Genomic DNA, 13,873 nt, shown 5'->3' with positions numbered 1-13,873 from the left:
CCGGGGCCAGGGACACCTGGTCTTTAAGGTTCCCCAGACACTTTGTCAGGATTGCCATCCTGGGCAAGGGAAGGGGCATTTAGGGGGATGGGAGGGTCTGCAAAAACTCACTGGAGCAGTTGGGGTGGTCACCGGAGTGAAACCAGCACTCCTCAACTCTGACTCACTGTAGTGAGGGTGGCAGAAGGCTGTGGTCAGTGGTTACTATTTTCCACAATTTGGCCTTGACCTCAAAGGGACACATGGGGACTGCGGCGTGGGGATGGCCTTGAAACCATCAGGCAGCTTGTGTCTGTGAGAGGTGAAACCACTGCTTCTTGAGCTGTCTTTCCAGACCTCCTGGCTCACTTCATGCTTGTCTCTTCCACAGGAACGATGCCGGGCTCAGGGGAGGGGTGCTCTCTGGCTGCCCTGGGGAGGGTTGTGGACCTGTTCTTCCCCCCTAGGGCCCAGATGCCACCTGAGCTGGATGTACCCCCCATACACACCCTCTTTTCCCTCTCTCCTCACTACCCACTCTCTACTTGCATCCGCCTTCCCTAACACCACATCTCCTCCTTTCTTCCAGGCTTCTCACTGCAGCACTAATGGAAGCCACGACCACCACCCAGTAGGGAAGGGGATGTACTTAGGGAAGGACATGGAAATCTGTGGGGCTGGGGGTCATAGGAGCCTTGTGAGGGGAGGGATGGCCAGATTTAGTTCTTTTATTTATTGCCTGCAGGTTTGTCTGTTTAAGAATGGGGTGGACAGGGGTGTTGGGAGGATGGGGCAGACCCTTGGAAGGATGAGGTGGTCCAGCGAGTGGACTCAGAAGCAGAAGAGGGAGGGTCTATAGGCTCTGAGAGGCTAGAAGGCAGAACCTGGGGGCTGGGATTTCCCTTCTGGCTCTCATTCTCGACTCTCTTGTTTTCTCTCCCTGCCCCTTCCCAGGGTCCTCTCCCTCAGGCCTCTTGGCGGCCACGGATGAGCCTCCTCCCTCAGGCCCTTCAACCACTCAAGGGGCCCGGGCCCCTGAACTACAGCAGCGCCCCCAGGAACTAGGAGAGTTGAGGGTGCTGGGCAAAGACAAGACGGGGCACCTCCGCGTCGCTTGGACTGCTCAGCCTGACACGTTTGCCCACTTCCAGCTGCGCCTCCGGGTGCCCGAGGGGCCAGGGGCACATGAGGAACTACTGCCAGGGGACGTCCGCCAGGCTCTGGTGCCCTCACCACCTCCCGGCGTCCCCTATGAGCTGTCGCTTCGTGGGGTCCCCCCGGAGGGCGAGTCCTCTGCCCCTCTTATCTACCAAGGCATTATGGGTATATCCTAAACTCTGTTCAGATTAGTGTCCTGAGGGCGGGGGAGGGGCTGGGCCATCAGGGCTTTTGAGGTGGGAGAGGATTGAAGGGCAGTGCTGGTGTTTGGGTTGGAGTGGTAAAAGCAAACAAGAAGAGAAAAGGTTGCAGTTGAGGGTTCAGAGGAAAGAGGAATGGAGGGGGTCTTAGAACAATGGCAAGGTGGGTAGGGAAGGGGAATAGCAGATGGGAGGAAGGTCAGAGGGTACGACAGGGAGTCAAGGAGAGAGGCTGTAGGCTTCTGGCTCTCCACCTGCAGCTTTCTTTGCCTGTGTCCTCCCCAATTCCTGGTCACCCCTCTGTCCCTCCCACCCCACAGATCTCTGTGGGTAGGTGTGGGAAGGCCTCTAGCCCTGAGGATACTGACCCTTAGCCCCCTCTTCCCCTTCTCTTCCCCACAGCCCCCGCCATCCCTTCACTGGGATGGTAGCCCACCACCCTGGGAGCCTGGCCTGCAGTGGACAGTGCTCCATGGTCCCATCAGCCAGTTTCTCCCGGGGATGGAAGTTCTTTAGCGTGGGGGACTCCACAGCCAGCAGGGCATCAGAGATGGGTGAGGTTTGTGGAAACAGTGAGGGATAGGGCCTGGGCTTCCCGACTCTCGTGTTCCCTCCTGGTCCCTCTTTACGGGACTAGGGTAAGTCGCTCTCTGCCACTCCAGATCAAGCTCAGCACTAGGAGAGAGGGTGGTGAGGGAGAGAAAAGTCCAAGTGGGTGGAGGAGTCTTCAGCTGCTCCAAAACAGCAATGAGGAGGTTTTGACTCAGGAAGAACCAGGGGGGACCTGAAACTCCCTCAAAGGTCTTGGTATGGAGAGAGACTGGGACCTTTGTGAGGGGCGGGGAGGCTAGCACAAGGGAAGGGCTAAAGTTCTCATTCCAGACAGAGATGGCTGGCTACTCACAGAGGGCTGAGGGTAGGAAAACGGAAGCTTTGAGGGAGGGAGCTGTCCAGGAAGGAGGGACCTAATGGGCTGAGGAAAGGGAAGGAGACCAGGGACAAGGCAGGGGTTGAATCCAACTGCTTTACTTTTGTTCCCCACATTCCAGACAGGGATGGGGCAAAGCCTGGGAAGCCCTTGGCCCCGCCACATCTGGGTGAGCTGACAGTGACTGGCATGGCCTCCAACTCCCTGCTCCTGCAATGGACGGTCCCTGAGGGCGAGTTCGACTCCTTCGTGATCCAGTACAAGGACAGGGACGGGCCCCAGGTTGTCCCTGTGGAGGGGTCCCAGCGCTCGGCCCTCATCACCAACCTGGACCTTGGCCGCAAGTACAAATTTGTGCTATATGGGCTCCTGGGCAAGAAGAGGCATGGCCCCCTGGTGGCTGAAGCCAAGATCTGTGAGTGAGAGCCTTCACACACACTCCTATCTCTGCCCCCGTGCAAAGTCTTGAAGGAGGTCTTCCCAGTGCTTTGGGAACTCCAGGAAGGCTTCCTGGAGGCAGTGGTGCCTGAGGTGAATCCCGAAGGGAAAATAGTGGCAGGTCAGGCAGAGAGGTTGAGGAGGGCAGTGCAGACAGAGGGAGCCATGGAGAATGAGGTGACAGTGAGTGTGGCCCTGTACAATCTGTTTCCTCTGGATGGAGAGCAGGGTACCTGGAGAGCTGAAGGGACTGGTCTTGTGTGTCTGACTGAGGAGCTTGGCACTTATTTGAGGGCCCCAGGGGGCCTCTGAAGGGTTTTAAGTGGGAGTGACATGATTTCATGCTTATCTTACAAATAACACTGAGGCTGCTGCAGAGAATAGCTGGAGAAGTGAGTTAAGAGCCAGCAGGAAATGATGCTGGCCTGGCTGGAAGGGTGGCAGTGAGGCTGGGTGTGGGAGGTGAAGGATGATGAGGAGGCCCAGGAACTCCCATGTTCTAGATCAAACAGTTCCATTCCCTGAGGCAAGGGACAGCAGAGGTGAGGAACAGCACAGCGTGAGCATTTAACTGTCAAATGTGTTTAAGATGTTCTAAGTGCGTCATCACACTTACTGCCTACAGCAGCCCCATGAGACATACCCATTTATGGATGAGGAGAGTCAAGGCACTGAGAGGGAGAGGGCACTCAAGCAGAAAGTGGTGGGCTGAGGGGTTATCTCTGCTGCCCTCACAGGTCTGGAGGGCAGAGAGAAGGCCTGAAGAGGGTGCTTGGGTGTCCTCGGTGCCAATGGGCAGGAGCCAGAGTGAGGTTGTAGGGGGAGAAGAGACGGGGCGGCTGGAACCCTGGAGATGGACAGCACTCAGGGCCCGAGCAGAGAAAGAGGAGCGTGCAAGGTAGCCCAAGGAGGTGATCTGGGGAGAGGGGCACGGCCAGAGAGAGTGGTGTCCTGGATGCCAAAATTAAGGGTGTGGCCAGACATGTCAGATTCCATAAGAGTGATTCAGGGCTACAGAGCGTCCGCAGGACTTAGCAATGGCGAGGCCACCACTGACCCCGGGGAGAGCTGCCAGTGGAAGGTGGAGCCGGATTGAGAGGGTGATGGAGGTGCGGACATGGCTACAACCAGTATAGACGTCTCTTTCTGGAATCTGGGCAAGGAAGAGAGAGCAAGGAGGGAGGGTGGAAGCTGGAGAGAGCTAGCAACTGAGAGGAGGAGCTCCTATCAATGCTGAGGGCACAGTGGCAGGGAGTGAGGGGTTGGTGGTGCGGTGTGAGAAAGGAGGAAGTGGGGCCCAGAGCACAGGTGTGGAAGACTCTCCCATAGTAAAACGCTCCAAAGATCGCACTTCGCTCTCTTGGAGGAGAGAGCAGCTAGTAGTTAAGCCTGGAAGCAGTAGAGATTGTCCTGGAAGGCTTCCCTGGCTACGGAGACACAGAAAGGGATGGCTGGGCTCCCTTCTCTCTGAAGTCCGTCACTAGGCTGCGGATAGATTCAGGGCCGCACTAGTCCATAAGGTGCTTCTGTGCCATTTAGAAGAAGGCACCCCTTCTCTAGGTGAGCGTAGCCCCATGCCAGGGCACACAGCTTGGCAAGGAGAGGCTGGCTGAATTTTAGTCTCTTGGTCCTCCCTCAGCCATGCGCCTTTGTGCAGGGAACAGCCTGCACAACCTCACCCAGCATCCCAATGTGGGAGATGGATCTCCCTTCTCCTTTGACCTGTGTTCCTCCTTTTCTCTACCCTTCCTCTCAGTGCCTCAGAGTGATCCCAGCTCAGTGACTCCACCCCGCCTGGGAAAGCTGTGGGTGACAGATCCCACCCCAGATTCACTGCACCTCTCTTGGACTGTCCCTGAGGGCCAGTTTGACTCCTTCGTAGTCCAATACAGGGACAGGAACGGACAGCCCCAGCTGGTGCCCGTGGAAGGGCCTGAGCGCTCGGTCATTGTCTCCTCCCTGGACCCTGACCACAAGTACAGATTCACTCTGTTTGGGATTGCCAACAAGAAGCGGCACGGCCCCCTCACAGCTGATGGCACCACAGGTGAGGGGCAACTACCTAAGCTCCCCCATGACCCCTCCCAGCCTTCCACACCCTTGCCCTCAGCCAGGAACCAGCTGGGGCCTCCCAGTGAGATGGCGGACTCTGAATCCTGGCCCCACTCCCAGGCTGAGGGATAGCCAGCCTCCCCTGTACTGCTGGGTCCCTTCCATCCCATTCAGTTGTTCCCCGAGGCCCAGAAGATGTATCATACCCTGGCTCTGCCAGACTTCCCAGGAGTTCAGCACTCATGCTGATTGATTAGTGACCCACCCGCCAGGTATGACAACCCCTCCGAACCCCAAACACCAATCTGGGGCTGCCAGTATAGCCCTCAGTGGATCCTCTTATTTACAGCCTCAGAGAAGAGAGAGGAGCTCCTCCACCCAGAGTCCCCAGAGCGGCCCCTGCTGGGGGAACTGATGGTGACTCGTGTGACCCCAGACTCCCTGCACCTGTCCTGGACAGTGACCCAGGGTTCCTTCGACTCCTTCATGGTCCAGTACAAGGACGCGCAGGGGCAGTCCCAGGCAGTGCCCATCAGGGGTGATGAGAACGAGGTCACCATTCCTGGCCTGGAGTCGCACCGGAAGTATAAGATGAACCTCTATGGGCTTCATGGCAGGCAGCGTGTGGGGCCTGTGTCTGTGGTGGCTGTCACAGGTGAGTCAGGGCCACACAGGCCTCCCTCCACTGCCAGCCCCCGGTCCTCTGGGCAGGACCTGGCCCCGGGACTCCTTCGTACTTCTCTCCACCTTCTCTTTCTGGGCTCCAGTTCTGCCAAGCCTCTACCCTGGACTTCCCCACATCCCAGGACTTCTCACCCAGCCAGCAGCCCCTGACCTTCTCCTCAGCTGTGCTCCTCCATCTCCAAGAACCGGCCTCATTTTTCCCATTCCGAATGCCCGGAATCATCCCTCCGCCCCAGGCTGTCCTCTCCACAGATATCCTCAGCCACTGTGTTGCTTCCCCTATCATGGCCTGGCTTGGGGTGCTGTCATTTCTGAGCTTCTGTTGCGGGCTCCCTGCACCTTCCCGCCATTGCTTGCCCTGTTCAGAGCTGGCAGATCCAAGGAACAAGAGTCCCGTGTTTCCCATGTTTCTGGCATGAAAAGGCCTCTTCCCAGGCCCCCACATCCCTGGTTCCCAGCCACCTGGGAGCAGGGCAAAGGGCTCCCTCTCAGTCCCCCTACTTCCCCTCATTCTCCCACCTGTCCAGCCCCCCTGCCCGCCGCCCTGGGTCAGCACCATTTCTGTGGTTTTGCAGCATCATGGGTGGGAGCATGGGCTCTGGATCCAACTGCCTGGATTTTAATCCTAGCTCTACAGTTTATTCCCTATGGACCTTGCACAAATTACTAAATCTCTCTGTACCTCAGCTTTCTCATCTGTCAAATGAGGATAATAACGGTCACTACTGCTTCACAGAGTCATTAGAATTAAATCAGTTAACGTACAAACATACATACTTAGAACAGTGCCTGGCACATCGAAACTTATAAGAATGAGCTGCTAGGGGCGTGCCTGGGTGGCTCAGTCAAACATCCAACTTCGGCTTGGGTCATCATCTCATGGTCTGTGGGTTCGAGCCCTGTGTCAGGCTCTGTGCTGACAGCTCAGAGCTTGCAGCCTGCTTCAGATTCTGTCTTCCCCTCTCTCTCTGCTCCTCTCCCGCTCTCGCTGTCTCTCTCTCTCTCTCTCTCAAAATAAATAAACATTTAAAAATTAAAAAAAAAAAAGAATGAGCTGCTATTTCTCCCTGATTCTCTCCCTTCCCAGTATCCTTTTTTGTCTCCTTTATCTCCCTAACTTCCCCATTGTTGCCTCCTCCCTCTTCAATCTCCTGTCCCCTGAGTAATACCCTGTGGACCAGGGAGTGGGTTACAGAAGCCAGTCTCCCGTCTCCATGGAGCCTCAGCAGAGACCTAGTTGCCAGACAGTGGATAGGTACCCTCAGGGCTGTGATTCTAGACCCCACTAGGGAAGAGCATGGCCCTCCCTAGCCTTCTACCCCAAATCTTTCTCCCACTCTTGTCTGAAGTAGAAGGAGGGACAGGACTGTCCAGGGAGGCCCTAGCCAAGGTAGATTCTGTCTGGTGTCTTGGTAAGTGGGGTGGGGCAGCTGGAAAGCCCTAGGGAGGTGTGGAGCTGAAAGGGAAGAAGGCAAATGTGAAGACGCCTTACTGCCCCCTCGATTTCAGCACTGTCAGAGGACATGGGAGAAAGTTCCCCAGAATTTCCTTTCTTCCCATCTCAGCTCTTTTCTCAGACTGCGGTCACCCCCACAGAATCCACCAGTACAATTCCTGCCAGCAGTATCTACAGGGTTCAGGGGCCTGTCTCAACTCTCTCCAATGAGTTACTGAATGGCTGATACAAATGCTACCCGAACCCCAAAGCCTATGGCTTGAGGACTTTATTTGCTGGATATACTTGATTGTCATAATTCGCCAACAAAGCAAGTTAGGCTGTAAGTCTGTATCCTCATCTCTTCTCTCAGCCCCCCAGGAGGTTGTGGAGGAGACACCCAGCCCCACCGAGGTGGAGGAGACCCCCGGCCCCACAGAGCCCAGCACGGAGGCCCCAGAGTCCCCCGAGGAGCCCCTGCTGGGGGAGCTGACAGTGACAGGATCGTCCCCAGACTCGCTGAGCCTCTCGTGGACCGTCCCCCAGGGCCACTTCGACTCCTTCACTGTCCAGTACAAGGACAGGGACGGGCGGCCCCAGGTGGTGCGTGTCGGGGGTGAGGAGAGTGAGGTCACCGTCGGGGGCCTGGAGCCGGGGCGCAAGTACAAGATGCACCTCTATGGCCTGCACAGGGGGCAGCGCTGGGGCCCCGTGTCCACCGTGGGCGTGACTGGTGAGTGAGAGCTAGGGCCTGCTTCCTTTTCCTCCCGCCAGTGGCCCCCAGCCTTCCTGTGGCTATTGCTCTCCCTTGCTGCAGTGGTAGTATGACCCCTTGCCCCCACCACCTCCTCCTACCCTGCCCCTTACCGAGGGAGGACCTAAAAAGAGCAGTTTGCCAGGGACTGGGATATAACCAGCTTTGTGACCTTTAACAATTTTAAATTTTCTGTGCCTGTTTCCTCATGTGTAAAATGAGGACAGTAACAGCCGCCCACAGAATTGTAGTGAGGATTAAATGAGTTAACAGACATGAAGCACTAAGAAAGGGCAGGCACAGAGTACACATGCTGCCAGTGTTGCCACAAAGATGATTATAATTATCCTGAGTCTGGGGTTTGCTCTGTCCTCTTTGGCTGGTTTAGCTGCTTAGGTGGTCGGATGTGCATGAGGCATTGGGCCTCTCCATCAGTAGCTGGAAACTTTCTTTACCACTCATCCAGTGAGTGACTTTGAAGCAAAGAAGGACATCCGTTCCACTCCCTGCCTCGGGCCCAGGTTGGGGCCACCTGGGCACCACAGAGGAAGCAGCCTGGGGAATCCCTCCAGGGTCTCAGCAGCTGGGGACCAGAACCAAGGCAGACCTCTGGGACTTGGCTATTCTCCTGCTGATTTGCCCACCTCGGTCACAGGAAGGGGCCTCTCTTTTCCCTTTGCTCACTGAAACAGACACACCTTTTTCAAAACAACTTTTAGTATAAGGAGGAAGATTAAACACTTAAAAGCAGAAAAACAAGTTTTCAGAGCATGGTTTCTGTACTCCCACAAAGCCCAACCTTACAGTGACTTGGCTGGCTTAGTTTACAGAACCTTCTACTCCTAATTTCTTTTTGTTCTTCAGTTAGCTCCATTATCAGAGTAGGAAAAGTGATGGGTAGCTGGAGCCTGCTGAGCTGACCAAGGGGCTGTGCCTGGCATAAAGCACATGCTGTACCACTGCCAGGAGAAAATATGTACATAGCCTATTAGAAACATTTCTAGGGGCCTCTGGGTGGCTCAGTCAGTTAAGTGTGTGACTCTTGATCTCAGCTCAGGTCTTGATCTCAGGGTCATGAATTTGAGCCCTGCATTGAGCTCTGTGCTGGGCATGAGGCCTACTGAAAGGAAGGAAGGAAGGAAAGAAAGAAAGAAAGAAAGAAAGAAAGAAAGAAAGAAAGAAGAAAAAGGGAGGGAGGGAGGAAGAAAGAAAAAGAAAGGAAAGAAAGAGGAAGGGAGGGAGGAAGGAAGGAAGGAAAGAAGGAAGGAAGGACAGAAAGGAGAGACAGAGAGAGAGGGAAGGAGGAAGGAAGGAAGAAAAGAGAAAGAAGGAAGGAAGAAAGGAAGGAAGAAAAGAAACATTTCTAAATTAGAAAAAGATTACGTCAAATGCAACATGGTACTGGCATGCCCATGGGTAGTTGTAGTTCTACCTTTTCCAGGTAAGCCAAGCCACAACAGTAAGGCTTATTTGACAGTGAGGGACAGTTTCTCTTCCTTACAGAAAGAAGTACAGACAGGGCACAAATGAGCAGGCAATGGATGCTACAGGACCTATCAGAGGTAGAAGGAACATGAAATACAATACCAGCTCTCATACCTGGTACTGAGTAGATGCAGCCACTCCCACCCACCTTAAGCTGCCTTCAGCCCTGCCCTCCCCGCTCAGAATCATTTCTTTCTGAGGCCTCACCAACGACCCATTTTTAAAGCAGGTTTTATCTGTCTGGAGCTTAGTCTTATCCTCCTGCAGACGCCAGAGAAAACAGCTCTTGGGAACCACACCCAGCAGCCTCCTCCACTGTTTTACTTCTTGGGACCACCTTCCAGATTTGGTCACTATTGAGGAATGCCACCCACACTCAGCTGATTCTGGGGCAGTGGGGACCAACAGGTTCTGAGCTCAGCCTTTCCCAGCAGAGTCGTGCAGACCACTCAGTAATTTAACAAGCATTTGTGGAGCACCCACAGTGTGCCAGGTGCTGGGGACACAGCCGTGAGCAAGGCTAAGCCCCTGCCCATGGAGGTCACATTCTAGCAGAGGGAAACAGACACCAAACTGCACAAATCTGTCAGCGCTACTGAACGTGACAGTGATTAGCCCTGGAGAGAAAAGCCAAGTCCAGCAGGCGAGATGGTGAATCGGTAGAAAGGGGGTAGGAAATGGCCTCTCTAAGGGAAGGAGGGAGAGGACAAGGCACGCAGGCCTTTGGGAAGAAGATCCAGGGCAGAGGGAAAGTGCCCTGACCATTTGTGGGCAAGCCAGGAATGTTTGGAATGGGGGGAGGGGGATATGTGAGAGATGATCAATCACTTGGGACCTCAGAGGCTTTTGCCCTGAGTGAGATGGAAGTCATTTTGGGAACAGGCTCTGACTAACATTGATCGGAGGCAGGATGAGGGTGGAGGAGGGAGGTGATTTAGGAGACCCTGGTAGCCCAGTAAGAGCCGGTGGCACTTGGTGCTTGGGGATGGAGGCAGCGGGGCAGAGTTAATGAGGGGGCATCAGCTGCTGAAGGGGACAACAGAATTTCCTCACAGGCTAGATGTGGGGTGTGAGAGGACTCGGACAATGCCCAGAATGAAGTTGTGGCTTTGCCAATGTGGGGAGGCTGTGGACTGAGCAGGTGTGGCGGGTGGGGAGTCTCTGAGCCCGGTTTTGGACTTAATGAGTTTGAGACACAGACCAGGCACCCAACGAAGATGCCAGGCAAACACTGAGTCTGCGGGTCCCGGGAGAGGGGACTTGGAGCACTGACGCACAAGGGAAGTTCAGCCACTTTACCAGGGTCTCAGTGACGGTGCACACCCCTCCCCAGCCCCAGCACAGCCCCAGATCCTGGCAGGGACTGAGTGAGGGGTTGTGGCCGGACAGATGTTGCCAAATTAGTGTAGTTTTAATCAGAACCACCTCGTGGGCACCACAAAAACAACAGACATAACTACTAACAAGGGAAAGAGGGGCTTTTCCTAACGGTCTCCCACCGTCTCTATCAGCTCCACAACCGGAAGAGACTCCAGCCACGGAGCCCACCCTGGAGCCACACCTGGGAGAGCTGACAGTGACAGATGTGACCCCCAACTCCGTGGGCCTCGCATGGACAGTCCCAGAGGGCCAGTTTGACTCCTTCATGGTCCAGTACAAGGACAGGGACGGGCAGCCCCAGGTGGTGCCTGTGGCCTCAGACCAGCGTGAGGTCACCATCCCCGGCCTGGAGCCTGCACGCAAATACAAGATGAACTTCTATGGGCTGCATGGTGGCCAGCGTGTGGGCCCCCTCTCTGTGGTAGCTGTGACCGGTGAGTGAGCAGGGATGAGGCAGTCCCCATCCCTGGTTACCCAGAATCCTCCCCACCCCACAACCCTCTCTGAGATCCTGCCTCAGTGGCTTCCACAGGTCCTTCCTGAGGTCACAGGCACCTTACTCTGTTCCCTGGCCCCTTGGCGTCTTCCCCAGCTAGAATCTTCCCTGCCCTCCCAGTCCCCATCTCCATTCTGCCCTTTCCCCCAGGCAGGAATGTCTTGCTTCCATTTGATCTAAATCCAGTTGCAGACTGTTTGTCTCCCCTGATTGCCCACAGCTGTTTCCTTCCTTTCTCTTTACAACCCTGCTGTGACCTGGACACAGCTGCCACCTTCCCCTGATGCCCTTTTTTTCTAGTTGAGCTTAAATGGCACGCATCCCTTGAATCTCTCCTCAGAGGCCCTTAGCACCCTGGGTGCTATAGCCTGCCTTCCTCCCAGAAGTGGCCCTTGCTCTTAGCTTCCTGGGCACAGGTTGCCGCCGTTTCTTCTGCCAGTGTCCGGTGAAACCCATGGACCCCTCTCAGAGCAGTGTTTTATTATCTTTTTTAAATTAAGTTTATTATTTTTTTTTATTTAAAAAAAAATTTTTTTAACGTTTGTTTATTTTTGAGACAGAGAGAGACAGAGCATGAACAGGGGAGGGGCAGAGAGAGAGGGAGACACAGAATCTGAAATGGGCTCCAGGCTCTGAGCTGTCAGCACAGAGCCCGACGTGGGGCTCGAACCCACGGACCGTGAGATCATGACCTGAGCCGAAGTCGGACGCTTAACCGACCAAGCCACCCAGGCGCCCCAAGTTTATTTTTTTAAGTTTATTTGAGAGAGACAGAGAGAGTGAGTGGGGCGTGGGGCAGAGAGAGAGGGGGGACAGACGATCCAAAGCAGGCTCCATGTAGACAGCGGAGAGCCTGACATGAGGCTCGAACCCGTAATCTCAAGGTCATGACCTGAGCTGAAGTCAGACTCTCAACTGACTGAGCCACCCAGGCACCCCTCAGAGCAGTGTTTTAAAATCTATAAAATAAAGGCATAGGATTACAGAGGAAGCCAATTATATTGATATTCAATTATCAAAATATTTTAAATTCAAACTTATGATTTAGTAATACAGGAACTTCTTTATTCATTAAATAATAAGAGTTAGAGGATTGTATAATAACATACCCATGTTTAGAAGTAGTTGGTCATGAGAGTAAATGGTATTTTGAAATTTCTGTAGTAATTCTAAGGTGATGGGAAAACATCTGTTGATTCCTAATAGAACAAAGTCACAGGTACTGCTGGTACCTCAGTGGTTTGTCACCTATATTCATCATTGAAGGAAATGCTACATTTCAGTTACAGGTCAGGGAAAATATGGATGTAACTGTTTCTCATCTTAGTTTAAGGATCCCTTGAGGCCCTGGGAGGCCAGAAGTTCAAGGGGGAAGTTCTCCTGCCCAAGACCTCAGCCATGTTCTTTGTTTTCCTGGATCCTAGCTCCCCTCCCTCCAGCCCCAACCACAGAGTCCCCCCAGGAGCCACGCCTCGGGGAGCTGACAGTGACAGACCTGACCCAGGACTCTGTGAGCCTCTCGTGGACGGTCCCTGAGGGTGAATTCGACTCCTTTGTGGTCCAGTACAAAGACAGGGATGGGCAGCCCCAGGTGGTGCCTGTGGCCGCAGACCAGCGCGAGGTCACCATCCCTGGCCTGGAGCCCAGTAGGAAATATAAGTTCCTGCTCTTTGGGATTCAGGATGGGAAAAGACGCAGCCCAGTCTCTGTGGAGGCAAAGACAGGTGAGAGCCCTCCAGCCCCCCAGCGGCCTTCCCACCATTTTTCACACTGCCTTATCTCTTTCCTTCTGCTGGTCTGCCCTCTGTCCATCTCTTTTGATTCATTTGAAAAGCCACAGTGGGACCCCTGGGTGGCTCAGTCGGTTGAGAGTCTGACTTTGGCTCAGGTCATGATCTCGAAGTCTGTGAGTTCGAGCCCCATATCGGGCTCAGTGCTGACTGACAGCTCAGAGCCTGCAGCCTGCTTCAGATTCTGTGTCTCCCTCTCTCTCTGCTTCTCCCCTCCTCACGCTCTGTCTCTCTCTCAAATTAATAAATAAATACTTAAAAAAGAAAAGAAAAGAAAAGCCACACTGCCTGCCCCAGTTCAAGGAAAACGAGCCCAGTTTCTGGGTCTGCTCTGCCGGTTGATTTTTTCTCTCTTTTCATAATTTCCACTTCTGTTGAATGGGGGAAGCCCCTTCAGAACACTTCCTGGAAGGTGGGACAGACTGGGGGTGCTGGGGGAGGGGTGAAGGGAGCCAGGAGCCCTTTCTGCCTGCCTGGGTCTTGCCGCCATCAACCTTGTGCAGCTGTCACCTCCTGAGAGTTTTGCCATCACCCAGTTTTCTTATGCTACTGGCTTATGCTCGTTGCATCCCCTAACTGCAGCCCCCAGAGGACCCTTTCCCTCCTGTGGCCTCTTCCTGGAGCCTCAGAAACTGGGAACCAGAGGAGCCCAGGGCTGGCTGCCCAGCCAGTCTCAGTCAATTCCAGCCCAGCTGTGCCCCTTTCCTGGGTTTCAGTCCAGGCCCTCCCCTGCCCCTGGGGGCTCCCTGATGCCAGAAAACTCTAGCAATAACAATGCTGTCAGCGTCCTCTCTGGCCAAGAGGGCAGTGGGCCAGCTCCTTCTCAGGCCTCAGGATGGCTTTGGGACAGACACCAGATCCTTTCTCCATGTGAGCTCCCCTTCTCCTCCCCTGACCCCAAGTTGGCAGCCCCCACTACTTTCCCAGGTCCTGTGAGGGCCACCTCCATCATAACATCCTGCTTTCCCACCTGCTGTCTGCACTCATTGGGGATCCTGTGCCCCCTCTGATGTCCCCAGGACCCTCAGAATTTCCCCAGGGGCCAGTCAAATCACAAAGGGTAGACTTCTTGGTAAAAGAAAATAAGTAAACCA

The 13,873-nt window shown here is 54.5% G+C and overlaps 1 protein-coding gene across 2 annotated transcripts in view; it reads left to right on the top strand.

Moving 5' to 3' along the window:
* TNXB (tenascin XB) overlaps positions 1-13,873 on the top strand; it is a 58,328-nt gene that overhangs the window by 21,041 nt on the left and 23,414 nt on the right. For both annotated transcript variants that reach the window (XM_042938332.1, XM_042938333.1), the window contains 7 exons: positions 934-1,302; positions 2,387-2,680; positions 4,460-4,750; positions 5,105-5,410; positions 7,248-7,607; positions 10,625-10,927; positions 12,414-12,713. In XM_042938332.1, coding sequence (XP_042794266.1) covers positions 934-1,302; positions 2,387-2,680; positions 4,460-4,750; positions 5,105-5,410; positions 7,248-7,607; positions 10,625-10,927; positions 12,414-12,713 — 2,223 coding nt within the window. The remainder of the gene's footprint in view (positions 1-933; positions 1,303-2,386; positions 2,681-4,459; positions 4,751-5,104; positions 5,411-7,247; positions 7,608-10,624; positions 10,928-12,413; positions 12,714-13,873) is intronic.

Source organism: Panthera leo, chromosome B2, assembly GCF_018350215.1.
Source record: "Panthera leo isolate Ple1 chromosome B2, P.leo_Ple1_pat1.1, whole genome shotgun sequence".
In the NCBI taxonomy this organism is placed as follows: domain Eukaryota; kingdom Metazoa; phylum Chordata; class Mammalia; order Carnivora; family Felidae; genus Panthera; species Panthera leo.
Note: the sequence above shows the minus strand (reverse complement) of the source record. Positions and strands in the feature narration are given on the sequence as shown.